The 20,097-nt window shown below is 37.2% G+C and overlaps 1 protein-coding gene across 1 annotated transcript in view; it reads right to left on the bottom strand.

Annotated features, from left to right (window-relative positions):
* The window catches only part of plxnb1a (plexin b1a), a gene marked incomplete at its 5' end in the record, with an annotated part of 40,163 nt that extends 28,451 nt beyond the window's left edge, over positions 1 to 11,712 (bottom strand). Inside the window, 7 exons of the mRNA XM_079402870.1 lie at positions 583 to 739; positions 1,811 to 1,943; positions 2,071 to 2,171; positions 3,812 to 3,940; positions 5,641 to 5,823; positions 9,623 to 10,721; positions 11,699 to 11,712. Of these exons, the coding sequence (XP_079258996.1) occupies positions 583 to 739; positions 1,811 to 1,943; positions 2,071 to 2,171; positions 3,812 to 3,940; positions 5,641 to 5,823; positions 9,623 to 10,721; positions 11,699 to 11,712 (1,816 nt within the window). The remainder of the gene's footprint in view (positions 1 to 582; positions 740 to 1,810; positions 1,944 to 2,070; positions 2,172 to 3,811; positions 3,941 to 5,640; positions 5,824 to 9,622; positions 10,722 to 11,698) is intronic.
* Between the last annotated feature and the right edge of the window lie 8,385 nt (positions 11,713 to 20,097).

Raw genomic sequence — 20,097 nt, 5'->3', positions numbered from 1 at the left:
CAAAACCAATGTTACTCACCTCTCGTGAAGAAACAAAGCAACCTTGGCGTGCGATCGCAGGCCTTCCCGCTCCTTGAGTTCTCTCCAGCGCTGGAAAGCTGATCCGATATTTACATGGGTCCTACTTCTTGCGTTATCTTAACACCGTGTCTACACTGGAGTGTGAGTGGAAGAACTATAGAACTCATTATAATCAGTGATGCTGTCTACACGGGATGTGGCTTCGCGACACGACAAATCCCTGACAGTAAACTGCTGCCGAGTTCTATTTATGACGTATTGACACAAATTTCACATTTTCAACGGTCGCTTCCAGTGTAGACCGACCGCCGATGTTTTCCTCTTTTGTTTTTATCCGCCATCTCTATCTTTCTGTCCGTTATGTGCAACGATGAGCGCTCTCTCCTCGCATCATGAGTAGACACGCCCCTTACTGCTGATTGGCTAAAATTTGTTTTGGTACTGGACCCGACTCAGTTTGCTAAAGCGTTTCTGAAAAAATACATACCCCACCTTTAAGGCCAGTTTTAAGTCGTTTCACAGAAAAAGATTCAAACATCATTAGCGTGTGGGTTGTCTTACCCTCTCCCTGTGGTACCGGTGGAAGTCTGTGGGCCTCAGGAGTAGCACAGGTGACTGTGGCGCCCTGGACCAAAGCAGCTGTTTCAGTGTATGCAAAGAAACATGAGTACTTGTCACCCTCTGACAGACTGGGCAAACCCGGGACATTCACAGCAATCTAAACACACACACACACACACACACACACACACACAAAAGAAACATATTAACCATGGTTATAATCTTGCAATCATTATCCAGTAACTCAAAAAAAGTTTGTGTTTCAATAAGCTTTATAGATTTGATTAATTCATTAGAAAAGCACCCCCTAAGGAAGAGTTAAATGAAAATGACAGTGATTGGGAAAAAGCTTTTAAACATAAAAAATGAGACAAGATAATGTGTGAATTATCCCATTAGTGAGTGCTGTGGCAGAGTCTGCTAGCTTAGAGACTAATTAGTAACTGAAAACACAAATAAACTATTGTTTAATTTGACCATTTATAGCTCTGGATATATATTTTGTCTTTTTTTTGTATGGACAAAAAAATACAATGGAAGTCAATGGGAACCAAAACTGTTTAATTACCAACAATCTTCAAAATAAATTATTTTATGTTCAGAAAAATAAACAAACGAATACAGGTTTGGAACAACACAAGGGTCAGTTAATTATTTCACAATAATGCAGCAATTTGATCAAAAGTGACAATACAGACATTTATAATTTTACAAAAGATTGCCATTTCAAATAAATGCTGTTCTTTTGAACTTTCTACTCATTAAAGAATCCTAAAAAAAGGTATCACAATTTCCAACAAAAATATTAAGCAGAACTGTTTTCAACATTGATAATAATAACAAATGTTTCTTGAGCAGTAAATCAGCATATTTTCATGGTTTCTGAAGAATCATGTGACACTAAAGACTAGAGTGACGATGCTGAAAATTCAGCTTTGACATCATAGGAATAAATTACATTTTAACATAAATTACAATAGAACGCAGCTATTTTAAATTGCAATAACATTACACAATATTACTGTTTTAACTGATTTTTGATCAAATACATGCAATAATATGAGACAAAAAAACAACAACCCCAAACTTTAGAACGCAAGTCTATGAAAGATATTAATTGAAATATTGCAGGGTTTCCATTTAGGCTTTATGGTTGAAGTAGGACTGAATTTTGATGGTGCTCTAAATTTCCCACTTTATCACAATTTCAGACTGAATGATTTTATACCTGTTTCTGTTGTCCAAGGCTGGCGTTATATTGGCTCAGTGACTCCACTCTCAAGCACTGCTGCTGCTCATCAAAACTCCACAGCCAGTGACCTTCGACCGAGCCCAGCCGACAGTCTGAACGCATCCCACACCTGGAGGAGCGAGGAGAAAAACAGACCAGACAGGAGGATGAGTAAGATAACTGACAGACAGAGACAAACAATCCTAAAATAAACTGAAAATTGCAGTCCAAAGCAGGAATTACAAGATGAAACTCACCGGCCGTCAAGAACACACCAACCGCAGTATGGGTCCTTCACTGCCAGACAGGAAGTGCAATCAGTGTGCTTGTCACACTCTGCCACAGGCCTCTTCTCCACCTGACCACATGGCACAGCAGGAGAAATCACTTATTCACACATCACACACGGACACAGAGATGACCCAGGGTTTCCACTCCAGGCATATGGGTGAATGTGATCGTGACCCATATCAAATCTGCACTTTTCCACATTGTTGTGCCCATTGTGAGTGGAAATTTTGCAGTATGTTATTATGAGTGACCATACGTCCTTGTGATAGAGAGACCTTAAAGTTGTCTTCCATCACTGTTTTACTGTGTTCTGTTTCTGGTGTATTGTTATAATGTATTTCCTGTTCTAGCTGAGTGCGGCAATAAGTGCAAACTTGAGGGGAATTTGAGCTAATTTATGGAAATGTATGCCCAATTATGCTTTGATTTATCCGTCCTCTTTTTCTTGTTATTATTCGTATTTATTTCACTCGTTACTTATTTTCACGTGTAAATCATATATTGTTTACTTTATAAAAAAACATAGTATGTTCCAATTAGTAAAGTGGGAAAGATGTGTATTTAAGATGTGCGTCACTAGTAGTAAGGGGGAGGTGAATAGGATAAGAGCTCGTTATCAAGATTGAGATGCTGTGCAAGCATAGAAAACTCCAGCCTCAGTGTTGTGGAGGGGAGTTAGTGCTGTTTGAAGTACTTAGAAGTTCTAGTTTTGGACTTTGTTTTTGTCAGCAATCTGTGTTTTAAGCTCTTCAACATATTTTTTTGCACATCTGTTAGAAATAAACAACCTTTTGGACTCCAACTTCACTCCTTTGATGTTGATCTTCCTTGTGACTGCTCGGGTCATTTCCACAGTCCTCTTTTTCCAAATTCCAAAGGTTTTGGCATTGTTTTCCTATTGACATGTTCTCTACAGTCCTTCTACATTATATGTAAGTATTAAATTGCTTTGACCGTTCACTGTAGATCCCACTTTTTCGTATACCACGATTGGACGATTATGTACAATACCTGCACGCTATTGGTCAAACTAGTTTTTTTGCTTTTATTTAAACAACATTTTCAAAAATCAGGCAAAACTAAAATGATTTTTAAACATAATTATCCAATAATTACTACAAATATAGTTTTACAGTTTATATAATTACATTTATACTTGCGATACATCAGAACAATGGCAAAAAAACCAAAACAAACAAAACAAAAAAAAACCTAAAAGGTGATTACCAGTTACAGCAGATAAAATATGCAAATAAAAAATGAATAAAAATAAAAATGTCATGCTACTGGCCAACTACAAGACCTATATTATCAGTCACAAGTTTGGAATAATTACGAATTATTTTTTAAAATGTTTTTGAAAGACATCTATCATTCTCACTAGGGCTGCATTTATTTAACAAAAAATACAATGTTATGAAATATTATTTGAAATAAATGTAATTTATAGCATCATTACTCCAGTCTTCAGTGTCACATGATCCTTCAGAAATCATTCTAATATGCTGATTTACTGCTCAATTATTAATTATTAATAGGTTGCATCAATTTTGCAATTATTTGATATTATGAACTATTACCACAATTTAAATTCACAATATCTAATAAATACAGCCTTGGTGAGCATAAGCTACTTAAAAAAAAAAAAAAGTAATTATTATTATTATTATTTTTGACTGGTAGTGTACTAATGATGTTTGAACTCACAGAATGGCTGGTCATGATGTAGACGTGTCTATGGGTGGAATCCAGCAGTAAGTCACTGTTGATGGCCAAACCAGGTTGGATGAGAAGGGTGGAGTACTTCTTCACCTCTCCTGAGTTACCCAGGAACACCTAACATGAGATAAATAAATAAATAAAAGTTTCAATAAGTAACCTGACAACGGCTCCTAAGAACTTCCTCAAGGTTTAATTGAACATTTAGGCTTATAAAACTACATCAGTTGCAACAGGACACCTTAGAGATACGAGGAGAGCTGGATGTGGACAGGTCTAACTAAAAGTGCTGAAAGTGTCTGCTGAAATGGTTCAGCACTAGAGCCCTTCAAAGTCTCATTAAAGGAAAATGACGTACAAGGATCTGAGAGAGGTGCATAATGCCTCTTGAATTCTATCACGACTGGGGTCGATTTCAGCAAACCAGATTAGAATAGTGAGAATCCCATCAGAAGAGCAGGTATCCTGCTTAAGAGTCTCAGACACCTTACACCGCGAGCTGCTCACACACTCCACCCATTCAGGTTTGCGTTTTAACTAAATTTACATTGACAAACTGTCGGCCACGGTCTACTGCGGGGGGAATCATGCATTGCAACATTATCGTATCATGAAAGACTGAATAGCAGTGTAGATGTAGGGTTAGAGGAGGTGTTCCTGCATGTGTGTTTGTGAGGGAAAATACAAATGTGATTCACCAGTTAGCTTTTTTCAGTGCATTTCAACTAAGACGATCTTTCATCTGTGTTAAAGGGCTGGTTCACCCAAAAATGAAACTTCTGTCATAATTTAATCACACATATTTACTTATGCTGTTGCGCACCCGTATCTAGCAGCATGTGTTAGCTGCTGTTTTTCATGCAAAAACAGATGACAGATGTGAGATTTGTATTTTTATACATACATTTATATGATTTTATACGAATAACAATATATGTATGCGTGTTATTTATAATACACTTTTCTACATTACAATAAACGTTTTAATATTGCTAAATATTTATTCATTAAAAATAAACTTCACACATGTGTGTGTGTGAGTTAAGTGAAATTAATATATATTAATATTTATATTGTGTGAACGGTTTTATTGTCACATTTCAAATCTCCCTGCCTACATATATTTATATAAAATATACTATCTATTTATATAACAATACATAATACATATGTTGATCTATAATTACATTTAATAAAACTAAATATATTAAATAGCCAAACTTTAGATCCTTATGCATATTTAATGCATCACATGTCTTCCACTGTGAAAATGTCACACATGCTTGTGAACAATGACACTGACTTGCCAAAATGTGTCAAAACAGCAGAGAACAGTGGATGCTGTCAAAGGGAGGCTTGGGTCAGGCAATGTCGTTCAGATTTAACCAAACACTACGGTTTAACCTTTGCCCATTGCGGCATGCAAATCCAGTCAGTGCAAGGCCTAGACGCAACTTGGCCTGTGTTTAAATTTCAGCTCACGAGCCCTTTGAATTTACAAGCGGTGTCAAACTGAGTCTCTGGTGGTCTCTGAGCAATCACTATCCCTGCAAATACAGTGTTTCATATAGCGTGGTTTGTGGTGAAGACTGCTCTGCGCTCCGACTGAGAAACACAGAAAGCCTTAGGTATGCTGTTTTAGCACTGTTGGGATATGACACATTCACCCTGCAGGCAAAATCTCTTTCCATCTGCTTAAGTAGACAGATAATATTACCACATTAAGTGGACTAATATTTCCCTAGTGGTTTACTATAAATCATAAATAAATTGTTTTAGATATGACCAGTCAAACGGCTAATTTTCATGTCACATACCTTATGCAAATTTCCTTTGGAGTCACCCAAGAAAACAATAGTATGCCCCTCCTTTACACTAACGGTGACAGCAGTGAGACGGGCGGATGGGCTGTCCCATACGACTTTAGCTTCAACCGGCTCCTGGCTCGCCATTGGACTCGGGGTGTGGTCCGAGCCACAGGGATAAGCGTTCAGGGTGTTCTGTGGGAGATAAAAACAAGTTTTCATGGCTTTGGTTTTGGCAAAACCATTGTGAAATAATCCAGTTTCATGCTGTATAATAATAAACTCTGCAAATCTCAGTTTTTTTGTACCATAGTGGTTTAGTTCTCAGTCTATAGCCTCAAGGCTGTCAATCCTCTTAGTTGAGAAAGCCAGATTAGATGAAGATTATCTTGGTCTCACACTAGGATGGCAAGGCTGCTCCTTTCTTTGAGACTAACGCTATCAAATCTGCTCCAGCGGTCTTTGATCAAATCTAGCTGGCATGTCATGCCATGTTCCGTCATTATCAGAAGTGATCTGTTTGTGTAGCAGACTAAAGAACATATGGGGATCAGGAAAACGTGTTTCAGTGTTTGAGGATTTGCAAGAAACACAAAGAATGTTGTATTTGGGTGGATGTGTTTGTCTGTGGATCTGTAACATCCTACTTAAAGGGATTGTTCACGCAAAACTTCTGTCATCACTTATTCAACCTCAAGCTGAAAAAACCCATATGACTTTCTTTCTTCGGTGGAACATAGAAGATGTTTTGAAGAATGTTCAAGCTGTTCGTTTTCATTCAATGAAAGTGGAGCTCCAAGCTCCAATACAGACAAAAAAGCACCATAAAGCATCATAAATGTACTTTGTACTTTGACTTGTGCCATATGTTTAATGTCCTAAGTCATATTTACAGTACATAATTATTTTAGCAAAATCAAAAATGAAGTTGCCACAATAACAATAAAGCTATTGTACTACTTTAAGAATCTGGTAAAAAAAACATCTCATTTTATTTCAGGAGAATGAGCATTCATCCCAATTCACTTTCATTTTATTTAAAAGAGCAGCATGAACATTATGCTGAATATCTCCTTTAGCATTCTACAAAAGGAATAAAGTCATATGGGTTTATATACCATATTGTTGAGTAAATGATGACAGAATTTGCATTTTTAGCTAAACTATCCCTTCAAAAGGCAATTCTCTCCTTTCGATAGGTCTTCTAGACATCTAACCCTCCTCAAACTTGTATTTCTCCTTCCTACCCTCTTTTCTAGCAGGCATCATTAGTAGTTTAAGCTTGGGGGTTTATTGATCCGAATAACCCTGTTTAGGACTGAGCAGGCCGGGTTCTGGATGCTGAATAGGCAAATATATGGAGGTCATGAGGAGGTTGTTTGCCTGTGAGCGCGCATCCTTGAGTTCTTTGATTTGTCTTAAGATCTTGTTAGGACTAATGCTAGGTAGGCCTGTCTTATGCTCATCAAAGAGTCAAAACATAATTCACTCAGATCATGGCAGGCAGAATCGTATGAGCTAAAGCAATTTGCCTGAGAATTAATGATGAGCAATGCATCTAAATTAGGATAAATGTTAGTTTAAATACACTGTTGGAGGAAAATGATGCGGCCCAGTTCCCTAGAGTTACGTTGTGGGCATCCTTTCCCCAATTTTCCCATGCTTTTCAAACAAAGTTAAACTACTATGATGATTATGTGTAAACGGTTGACCTCAAAACCTAATTATATGGATAATTTATAAGTATAGGGTTTCAATGTGAAGACAGTGTATAAGTGAACAGCATCTATCAAATACTCCTGTAAAAGACTGTCATTATCAATTGTGACAAAACAAATACATTTCTAGCATCAATAAAAACTTTTGACCTCTTTTTTCTAACCCTCTTATTTATGCCCAGGCGCAGACCACTTTTATCACTGGATTACAATTTTTGCCTAACAACATATAACAGAGCCATATATACAGTTTATACTAACAATGTCTAAAAGCATCACATCACAGAAGAATTCTGTCATTTTTGTCTTTTCTATTTATTGATTTTTGAAAATTGTGTCTGTAATCTCTACCATATCTTACATAACATATAGTGTTATATGTGTTGGAAATTACATTTTGGAATAACATAAAATTCCTGACTCCTTTGTCTTGCTAAAACTAATTTCATGACTAGGGATGGGTGGTATGATTTTGAATTTTTTTTAATAACAAAGATAAAATAAAATATACATAACTGTACTGTGATATCCAATGTTATAATGTAATAAAAAATAAAATAACTCATATTAATAAATATGATTTTGATCATATTGCCCACCTCTATTCCCAATCCAAACTAACATTTTATATATCCTAAAAAAGTGAAATTATATTTACATCGACTTTTCTTGTTTTCTTCATATATATCATGTCATATTTCATCTTAAGCACTTATATGACCCTGTTGTCTCCAAGTACAACCAAGTACACTAATTAAAAAAATTAATGAAAAAAAGTATTAGCGGCCAAAACTGTTCAGTGTTTGAAATGAGAAATTGATAGAAATCTGTTTCACAAAATAAACATCAAAAGATTTATTTTTTAAAATGTAAAAATGATTTTATATTAAAGTAGTGATGAAATGGAAGTAGTGAAACATATTTTCACTTGTATTGTGATATAAATGCAAGTAAAAAAAAAATCTGGAAAACAGTGGGACTTGCGTTGGTTGTTGACTGGATGTTGAGATTTGGGAGTGTGAACTCAAAAATGAATGCAGATGAAGGTGAGCCTGCAAAGTCTGTGTTTAAGCAATCTAAATGATTAACTGATAGAGTCCTGCACACATCACCAGGTTATTTTGATTAAACATTACCAGGTCAAAATTGTTTTGTTTTTTTAAATGAAACATATAAATGCATGAATCTTTTACAATAAGATCTATAACTTGCATTTAAAAAATAGATAGCATGAATTTTCATTTCATGCTGAAAAAATTTCCATTAACATGGAACAGTTTAAAGCAGGCTTTCTCAACCCTGGTCCTCGAGGGCCACTGTCCTGCAGATTTTAGCTCCAACCCTAATCAAACACACCTGAACCAGCTAATTAAGCTTTTCAGGATTACTAGTAAGCTACAGGCAGGTGAGTTTGATCAAGTTTGGAGCAAAACTCTGCAGGAGAGTGGCCCTCCAGGACCAGGGTTGAGAACCCCTGGTTTAAAGGATACATCATTAAATGATAGTTTACCCAAAAATGAAAATTCTGTCATTAATTGCTCACCCTCTTGTCGTTTCAAACCCATAAGACCGTTGTTCATCTTCAGAACACAAGTTAAGATATTTTTTATTAAATCTGAGAGCTTTCTGACCCTGCATAGACAGCAATGCAACTGACACGTTCAAGGCCCAGAAAGGTAGTAAGGACATCATTAAAATAGTCCATTTGACATCAGTGGTTCAACCGTAATTTTATAAAGCTACGAGAATACTTTTTGTGGGCAAAGAAAACAAAAATAACGACTTTATTCAACAATTTGTTCTCTTCCATGTCAGTCTTCGACGCATGCGTGTGTATTCCTCTGATTGTAAACAACATCCGGTTTCTACGTCAGAACGCTGGCTCCTGCGTCAGCAGCATCATTACGCATGTACCGTGTTACTCTCAAGATGTGCAGCAGAGACTGACATGCAAGAGAAGAAATTGTTGAATAAAGTCATTAGTTTTGTTTTCTTTGTGCACAAAAAGTATTCTTGTAGCTTCATAAAATTAAGGTTGAACCACTGATGTCACATGAACTATTTTAACAATGTCCTTACCATGTTTCTGGGCCTTGAACGTGTCAGTTGCGTTGCTGTCTATGCAGGGAAAGAAAACAAACTTAATTTGTGTTCTGAAGATAAATGAAGGTCTAACAGGTTTGGAACGACATGAGGGTGAGTACTTCATGACAGAATTTTCATTTTTGGGTGAACTTTAAAATAATATTTAAAATTTACTCCATCCATTTACTCACTGTAGGCAGGTTGGCACAGTTGGATTTAACATCATACTCAATGTATGCCACCTTGTAGCCATCTTTCACTCCATATTGCGTGTAGCACAGATCTCGTGTAGCATCAATACCGCGGTCCACTTCATCCAGAGAGTACACACACAATGCAGATTCTTCACCGGGTCCATTAGCAGCACTAACCGCCGTAGAAAAAACTCCCATCAAAACCTGCGAGTCTCCAGATTCTTCACAGCCCACCTGCGCCCCCTGGAGGAAATTGTAGTTCCTTCCTGTTGAGCCCAAGCGACACATTAGCGGTACCTCAACGTAGGAGTAATAAGCCTGATCGTCCAAACACACCCGTGCCACGTACGTACGATATTCCCTTGATGTAGCTTTCAGGTCGCGCCTATAGAACAAAAAGTAGACGTGATTCCGTCGCGCAAAGGTTGCAACAAAATTGTGATCGTACTCTGAGAGGCGCCCGGCTACAGCGAGCTTAGCGGTTTCCTCATAGGAAAACACCGGCTCTGTTGAAAGTTGGCGAGTGGAGACCGGTGGGTGACTGCTGGTGTAGCCTCGTCCCACATAAAGAACAGGATCCTTGTCTTGTGGTTGCACCACGAGCCCAACCGTTGATGCCGTAGGGTCATTTGCCGCCACATATTGTGTATCAACAGGTCTCTCGGCAGAGAAGAGGACTTCATTCACATTGGCTAGGCTGCGTTTCTGGCAGGTGCCCTGGTGTACGCTGCCACAGGTGATGAGCTGGAGGGAATATGGATCCACTAGCAGAAGCTTGTTGTGATTGTTAACGAGCCCAGCCTGAGGGCAGTTCTCCAGGGTAACCGGAGGCAGACAGTCCTTGCTGTCTCTCACGGGGCCGGTTCTCTCATCCACTTCAAGACGGAGGCCATCAAGGCCAGCAAGCTGGAACAGATGGTCCCGGGCCCCCACATAGACCGTTCCTATGCTGGGGTCAGGGTGCAATGCCAGGTGCTGGAAGATCGTGTCGTTGGAGGAGAAGCGAGGGTAGCTGCTGTGGACCCCCAGAACACCCAGGATGAGGGACTGTAGCAGGGTCAAGATGAGGGCCATCCCACACTGCACTGCAAAAACACTGATCGCATGTGACATGAGTCAGTATTAGCTCACAGAACAGAGCCAAACACAGTACAGCTAATCAAAGACATGTTAAAATTAAGAATAATTTTCAAGGTTTTTTTTAGTTATATTAGACAGGGCCTGTCATGTGCAAAACCAAAGAATATGTCCCTGTAGAAAGGAATATAGTAAATAAAATAATATAAGAAAAAAAATATATATAAAAAAAAAAAAAAAAAGGAAATACTATGGCATTTTGATATATACCAAAGTACTAGAGGTCAATAGTGGATTTTTACCAATAACTAGGTTGGACCACACTTACCAATAACCAATTAATCAACCAATAGTTTTTGGATACTGAATGAAAGCCAACATAATAGAAAAATAGTGCTGCACTTTATTGCAAAATAAAAAAGGACTGAACCATGAAAACAAACTGTACTTTTAGGTGAAATATATAAATATTAAATATTGATATAGTAATTATACTTTGATAATTCATGTTAGTCCATTGTGCATTAACTAATATTAAGTGATACAACTGTCAAATTAAAAAATGTGTTAGTTAATGTTCTACTTCTCCAGCAATTTGTTATGGGTGCCGATTAATCAGCAAAATTGATCGGTTAACCTCAATGGCCCAAATAACACTAATAAGGTACTTAAAAGAATACCACAGTATCACCATGTTATATGTACAGCAACATAATAACACCATGCATTTACTAGTGGATACTTATATACAGTAGTCATTTGAAGTGGATCAAAAAAGTTAATCAAAGCTGTCCTAAGACAAGAACGCATTGTGTTTTTTTGGTTTTAGGACAACTTTGATGACAGGTTTCGGTCCACTTCAATTGTTGACTACTGTATAACAAAGTGGTTTACTACATAAATGAATTACCACTTTTACCCAGGGTATCAATCTTTAGACAAGGCCTGTAAAAACACCCATATTTAAGAAATACAATGGGAAAATAGCACACATACCATTTGTCAGACATATAATGTTCGGGAGGCTGCTGTCCTCTTGGTTATCCAGTGGCATAGCACATGCCTGTGGAGACAGTCTGTGAGGGTAGAAAAACATGCCGATTAGCTCTTACACAGGGCGGCATTGAGCAGTCTGAAGAGAGGAGGCTTAATGCCATTGTGGCTCATGGGAGACACAGCTGTTGAGCTGAGCAATCCTTCCCTGACAGGAAATTGGATGATATAGGCCCTAAGTCACCATCGAAGCTCTAATGCATTGCTCTGCAGTAGCAGATTGGCAGAGATCCTGTACTCTGAGGAGGCAAACTGTCGATGATGTTTTATATGAATTAGATGTGATTAATAAGAAGCCATTATAGGGTAGTAGTCTCCGCTTTCTTGAGGCAATTCAAGCTGACCTAAACAATCAATAAGTTAAAAAGTGAAATAATGTGATTTGATTACGTGTGTTATGGCTCAGCATCACCCCTGAAGTGGAGCACCTTTTGTTAATTTTCCACATTCACCCGTCCACTACTGAACTCTTTCTTCAAGTCAGCATGGAATAATTGGGCACAGTTTAAATGCACAGTATAGGGACACACACGAAACTTACTGCAGGTAAATGAATAAGATGATTTTAGGGTCTTATTAAATATGACATGTTGGCGTTGCTCAGTTACCTCTTTTTGGCTTGGCCATTTCCTGCTAAAAATTGATCTGTGTGATAAATGATTAACCAGTAATGACTATGCAGGAAATCTGGAGTATAATCTACCAACTTTGAAACTGTATTTTCTATACTGAATGATTTTAAGATAAAAGTGGGGGTTGAATCAAAAGGAATCAAACAATTCTGGTTCAGATTCCTTTTAAAGATTCTAACCCTATAATGGTTCCATTAACGATTCTTTTGAATTTAAACAACAGAAATACTGGGATAATTTCAATATTGAATGTGACATTGTGCATTTGTGGCGGCGACTGACACAGAAGAGAAGAAATTGTTGAATAAAGTTATTTTTGTTTTCTTTGTGCACAAGAAGTATTCTTGTAGCTTCATAACATTTAGGTAGAGCCACTGATGTCAAATGGACTATTTTAACGATGTCCTTACTAACTTTCTGGGCCTTGAACGTGGTAGTTATGTTGCTGTCTATGGAGGGTCAGAAAACTCTCAGATTTCATCAAAAACATCTTAATTTGTGTTATGAAGATGAACAAAGGTCTTACAGGTTTTAACTGACATGAGGGTGAGTAATTAATGACAGAAATTTAGGGTGAACTTACCCTTTAAGTCTGATTCCTGATCAGTAGGATCACAGGTTATTTTAGTGGCCATTCTGTAGGTTTTTATTCACTAAAAAGAAATGGCTCATATGAGTGATTTGTTTAGCAAATTCTAATTCTTGATCAAAGGACTATTATGAGCAGGTTCTTATTATTGACTGGACCACTGATTTCATTGATGTTTTTGATTCACTAAAATGAACTGGCTAATAAGAGTTATTCTCTTGGCAAGTCTGATTCCTGAGCAAAAGACTGTAGTTTATGAGCAGGCTCTTTTTAGTAATAGCACTGCATGTATTTACTGAAAAGAAATGGCTTATAAGAGTCATTTATTTGGCATGTCTTATTCTCAATCAAATGAAAAGACTCTTAAAAGCCAGTTATTTTAGTGACCGTGCTGTATGCTTATGATTTACTAAAAACAACCAGCTCATGAAATTCATTTGCTTGGTAAGTCTGATTCCTGATCACTCTTATGAGCCAGGTATTTAAGCGCATGCAGTATGTTTATGATCCACTAAAAAGAATCGGATCATAAGAGTTACTAGTTAAGGAATCAGATTCTATAGGTCACGCTCTATGTTTTGATTCACTAAGAAATAAGGGCACACAAGAGTGATGAGAAGTGAAAAGTATTCAGTTGGTCATGTGACCTCAGCATGGTGGCCACCCAGAGAGAAGACCACCCTAATGTAGAATGTTTCTAGCTCACTGATACGACCTGACCTGAGTCAGCTCATGTGCCAAATGTGAAACACATAGCAGCATTTAAACATAATTTGTAGAAAGTATTTCGTTAAGTGTCAAACTTGCAAGACAAGGTTTCAAGCACCAAAATAGTCTGCAACAACTAAACGACTAAAGTTGGCAACTAATGACAGGCTTGTTAGCAACATCATGCTAAAGCTAACCGACTGTGTGCTTTTGCCAAGCCCTATATAAAGTAGGGCCCTATGAAATTCATTTGATTTTTTCCCAAAATCCATTCTATTTATTATTATTTTTTTCCAAATTCCATTTTTTTCCATTTAATTTTTCTGGATTCGTTTTTTTTTTTTTTTTAATGGTTAAATTAAGCATTAAGCATATCTAATTAATAATGAAAGCCTACTAATGAAACTTACACAATTTAGCCGCAATTTATTAAAAGTTTAACAAGAATAACATTTTTAAGGTCCTATGAAATTTTTTTCCCCTCAAATTCAGTTAAATTTTTTACCAGATTCTGTGTTTTCCATCAATTTTCTGGATTCCATTTGAAGGGTTTTATTACATTTTAATAAATCAAAAGCATCTCTAATTAATTGATTTTATATAAAAATATTATTATTATTTATTTTTTTCTTCAGAAATGCTGTGTTATGTATTTACATTTTTTTAGTAAATGTTTTGTTCTGGTAAATAATTTTCTGATAAATGTTCTGTAAAAAATAATGTTTTAATAATCATTTTAGTAGTAGTAGTACTACCATTACATTAAGTAATATATTTCTGTCACATTTTCTTCAAGTTAAACCAAACTTTTATGTTGACGGGTCGATGTGAAGACCTTTCAGTTTCTTTTTGTATATGATATGATGGTAGATCTGCTCAAAAGAAATAGTAAAATGCTCCTGAAGGGACTCTCAGGGAAGTTCTAGAGACTATGTTAATGTGTTCATGCACTCATACATTGAGGTGGCAGCATTATACAGTAAATTCCATTTTTATGACTGGATTCCATGTTTCCGTCCGCTTTTTCCACATCACAGAAATCACAGGAACCTAATAAAGACATACCGACGTCCAATTAATTCACTAAATTTCACCCAAGTTAACAGAGAATGACTTAACCCCAATAGAACTGCTATTAACCAAACCAAACAAACAAAAGTGCCCCAAGCTGAACTATTACCAGATTTTGGAGATGTGTTCCAAGAGGTCCTGTTAAGCATTTAGAAAACCCCCCTCAACATTAGGTTGTACCCTGAAAAGCAGCACAGACAAAAGGTCTCAAAAAGAGCTCAACCTCCACAGTTAGCGAACAGCAACCTGAATAATAGAGGCTCGTTAGGCTGACTGCTTTTAAATCTTCACTAGAATAGACATGCAGGTGGTGTTGGTTTAACACCAATGACAGTTAAGGCCAAAACAATGCAGAGTCTCCTCTTCACAGACCAGTCATAGAGAAGGGGGGGGGACTGAAAGAGTGAGAGAGCAAGGATTCCACAAAAATGACAAGCACTTCACCCTGTATTAAAGGATAAAACTCTGAGCTGGCCCCTCTGAATCGTCCCCGGGATAAAGGGAGTGTATTGTTTGGAAGCGTTCCCAGGGGCACAGATAGATGCCGGGACCGGAGGGGTAACGTCAGGCCGTGAGGCACGGCTCACACATCAGCGCAGAGAGGAGACTGACCCCTCTGTCTCTCTGGGAGGGGTTGGCAGTGACCCCACATTTTTATGGCCTCTAACAGAATGTTACGCTGTCACGCCTCATTGGGCATGACAATGAACATGAAAATTTGCCACTCCGGATGATTAAGAAAGCTATTTATCCATCTCTGGGGACAATGCGGCCATTCAGCAGGACTGAAACATAATTCAGAGCATATGAGACGTCTTTTCAGATCTCAAACCGATGTCGTTAGCCTCTCTGCGAAAGGAGATTTGTCTGTAAAATATGGTGAATGGGTGTTGCAAACAATCCTTGGTTGTATTTCTGATTTTTCCACGAAGGCGTGAGAATTGAAAGAGAAATGAGGGAGAGTGAGAGGGTGAAACAGTGGCATGTTCATGTTATTAATAGAGCTCTTGAATGTAGAGGAGCATCACGGCATACCTCGTATTCCAGACGCTATTGTTGACCTTTCCAGAGTCTTGAGTAGCCGGACTTTATCACTGATGTCGGTCCAAATTTGTAGCTTTCACAAGCTAAGAACTGCCCAACTAAAAAAATCTGATCTAAAATGACCAACCATATTGTGTTTTGTTTTAGGTGGTGTTTAGAAGGCGGGGTTATCTGATTTGATTGATAGATTAGCGTGGAAAAATAATCAAATTCAATTAAGGTCACAGATGTGTCCATCTATGGCTAGCTGTACGGACAACTCTACTGAACTTTACTTGTACAGAAAAAATTTATGATAGCATGATAGCATGCTAATGATAGCATTTCAAAGAAGCTTCAAATCATGTAATAGCCTATATATTAATGACTATAAAAATGAATAAATAAATAAATATATTATTAATATTATTATTACTAAATTAAACGAAACTAGAAAAATAAATATTATTATAATATTTCCCTATAATATAAAAACAGAAAAACATAATAATAATAGTATAGCAACAACAACAGTAACAACAAAAGATTATATTTTACAGAACAACTGTAAAAGTACAATAGTAATATTTATGGCTGTTTCTGAGACACTGAAAACACCAGATCATGTGCTGCTCATGTGTAAATGAACACAGTGGCACACTTCAGTCTGAAACACTTTCCCACATATATGTATTAATTAAAACACATCCTTTATGATTTGATAATTGCAAAACACAATTTTTGATTTATTATATTTTATTAAATTATTATACAAATTATTTGTATCATTTATATATATTTGATTGCCACAGAAATAACAACCCTTTCCACTATCTAACAAGTAGCAAATCATGATTTGACAATTAAATCCTATTAGATATTAAAAATATATAAATACAAGGATGAGCTCTTGCAGCCCATATAAACTTCATAAAGTAGTAGGCCTACTGTTGTGGGTGTTTTTGTAAAAACATTAGGATTTCCCAGCAACCTGTCTGTTAGGATCAGCCATAAAAACAAATAAATAATCCCTCAATCCAAGAGTTCTGACAGAGTGTCCCACTTCCTTCAAGCAGATGAACTTCCCATGACAGCTGGACCCTCGGCACTATAAATATCCCCATCCTAAAACCACTTATGTCACAGTTGCAGATCGGGTGGAGACACTAGCAAACGAGCACAGCCAAGTCTACTGTTTCTCAGCACACTCACTGTATCTGTCTGCGCCGTCGCTGTCATGCTGTGGTTTCTCTAAGTCTCTTTCACAAGCTCGCCTGTGCCCACAATTATACTTGGCACACAAACCAATGCGAGCAACTCAGTATTTGTGGCTCAATGTGCCAGTGTACTGACAGAAACCAGCTCAGAAACTCTATGATGCCCTAAAAATGCCACATCACATTGCAGAAAGCTACTGCTGCATAAGAACAAAACCACATGTGAGATAAATGTTAACATATAATTCATATCATGAATTGTATAGCAAGCTAAATGCATAGTATGCTAAATTAAGAGTAATGTGTCTCAGGTCATAGTATGGATTTTCATAGTATGCAACCATGCATGCTTTTATGGCTTATATTGCCCACAACCCCTTGCTCAAGATCAAATTTATGATGCAATGGTGTGTCCCAATGCTGGATTACTTCAGACAGAAATATTCTCCACATGAGTATGCAAATGAAGACACGAATGTCTAGCCAAAATATTGCGACTGTGTGTGACACCATACTAAAGGGTACGATAGAGTTCAGCTGTAACTAAACCAGCTATTATTCAGCTAGCTACTTTTAAAAGTGTTTGACTGTAATTCAGATACTTATAATTTGAAGTATTTTGTAACAGTATCAAAGTCGCCCCATCCCAATGTTACTTTAAAGCCCAGTGTATAAATTATGTACTATTTATTAATATATTGAATTATCTTTTATTTTTGTATTTTTAGTTTTCATTTTAATTTTAGATTTAGTTTCAGTAATTTTGTTATGTGCTTTTGTCAATTAAATCAGTTTTTGTTGTCCCCGTCCCAACTATTTTGAGACCTGTAGCAGACAAAAATTTTTATTTTGTGCATACAATTGGAAAATTTCTCAGTTTAAACATTTGTTATGTTATCTATGTTCTATTGTGAATAAATATTTGGTTTATGTGATTTGAAAGTCTTTTAGTTTTCATTTTATTCAAATTTAAAAAACGTCCCAACATTTCCGGTTTCAGGTTGTAGTTTTAGTTGCCCTAATCCTGACATTGGCAGTGCAGTACATACATTTTGTGCCAGCAGATGCAAATTGGAGTCGTTTTGATCATGTCCTTCTCAAGTGATCAATAATGCAGAAGCACAACTGCTGATCTGAATCCTGGTTTATGTGGCAAAGCACTGACTTCTGGGCAGCACCACAATAATTGACAGCAGCTGCCAAACAGACCACCAAAAAACAACTGGATGCTGATCCAGAGAGGAAGGAAGCAGAATCAATGATTGAGTATGAGGAAAAAGAAGACATCTGCCAAGATTAATTACTTGAAATTATATGCAATTACAATTAAACCGACTGCATTTCAGGATTTGGCAAGGCATCGCTGACCGGCGTAGAAGTCAGTCAGAGTTCAGAACTGATAAATCACATTTAACAAGGCACATGTTAAACATCATTTCAACACAATGCAAGTCACTTTGTTTGAGGAGCATTTAAAGGGCCCCAGCAGCTTCCGAATATGGCTGCGTATCATGACGTTTTCATGGGTTTTCCCATCATAACGTTTTTCAGAAGGGTGATGTCCGCCCCCCTCTGAGAAACTAGCCTTTGTCCTGCCTGACTGACTAGAAAAGAAATCCCACAGCTTCAGCTGAGCAGTAAAAAACAAAACCGGGGGGGGGGAGGACGAGCCGCACACCTGCAGGTGAGGGTGAACAGCCACTTTTGGAGCCCTATCCTACATTCAGATGAAAAGAGGGCTCACGTGGCTGTAGGACGTGTGTTTATCAGGGGAAGTCCTGAAGTGGGCTTGAGGTTTGGGGCCTTTTCAATTATTCAACACACTCTGAGCCCTTATAGCAAACTCCAGATTCTTTCTGTGTGCTGCTTCGATGAATCGTGCAGTGATGGAACAAGGAAAGAGTGTCTGAGTGACCCAGTTGACAGGGACTCAGTTGGGCGTCGTAGGATGCTGTCAAGCTGAGGTCAAGGAAGGGTCATGAGAATCAAGTCATTGTTTTCTAACATGCCTTCAAGGACATTTGAATATTAAGTGATAATTCATCCAAAAATGGAATTTACCCATCATTTACTCATTATTACATCATATAAATTATTTTTTTTTCTTAAGTATGATAAAAACAGTAGCTCTTTTCTATGGGATCAGATTCCCACCAAAAGTATTGCAGTCACGGATAAAAAAATAACAAGCGTGAAAAAATTAAAAAACGCAAGTAAAAATATATTGCAAAAGTTTTCAGAATAGCAAACAATCGAAAAATAATAAGCGTGAATCAACAAATTAATAACGCATTTAAAAAAAAAATAAGCATGAATCAAAACTTTAAACATTTAAAATCATATTGCACAAAATTTAAATATTAACACAAAATTATCTGACTTGCGCACAGAATCATATTTTCCTTGGTTATATTTCTCAGTTTTTTTCTGCTCTCAGATATTTTCTGCTCATATTTTGTATTTTTTGTATGCTTAAGCTGTTTTTCCCTTCGCGCTTGTTTCCACGTTCTGCGCTTGCTTTTCCAAATTAGAGTTTCATGTAAATGACAATGAGCAGTCACTGTGTACAAAAGATTGTTTAAAATTCCCACTGGGAAAAAAAGGCATGGGTTTGAGCTCGGTTTCATTTTGCCTCCTCTCCTGTGTGCTGTCCTGTATGAGTCAGGGGCATGTGCTGTGTCAGTGACTGTACGCATTAGCCTGTAGTAACAGTATTGAGCAGCAGTATGATGAAAGAGCTCTGCCCTCACATTCACACTTCCCTGAATTATGTCGGCTGCTCGTACGAAATCACATTCCTGCAGCACAGCATCATAAATGGCTCACTGATTATGGCAGCTGAACAGGAATCCAAAGGCCTCAGCGTAATATTGACCATCCATATATAGTTAAAGCCATTACCATCAACATGGATAAACACTTTAGAGCCAATCAATAATCACTGTATAATCTATTAACCTTATATTTATTTGTTTTTGTGTTCCTATAGACCACAATTCTGTACAGCTTCTAATAATAACAGAACAAACTGTATGGAAAAATGAAAATTCAGGCATTAATTGCTCACCCTCATGTCATTCCAAACCCGTAAGACCTTTGTTC

Source organism: Barbus barbus (genome assembly GCF_936440315.1).
Source record: "Barbus barbus genome assembly, chromosome: 41".
Lineage (NCBI taxonomy): Eukaryota > Metazoa > Chordata > Actinopteri > Cypriniformes > Cyprinidae > Barbus > Barbus barbus.
This window is presented reverse-complemented; position numbering and strand designations above follow the sequence as displayed.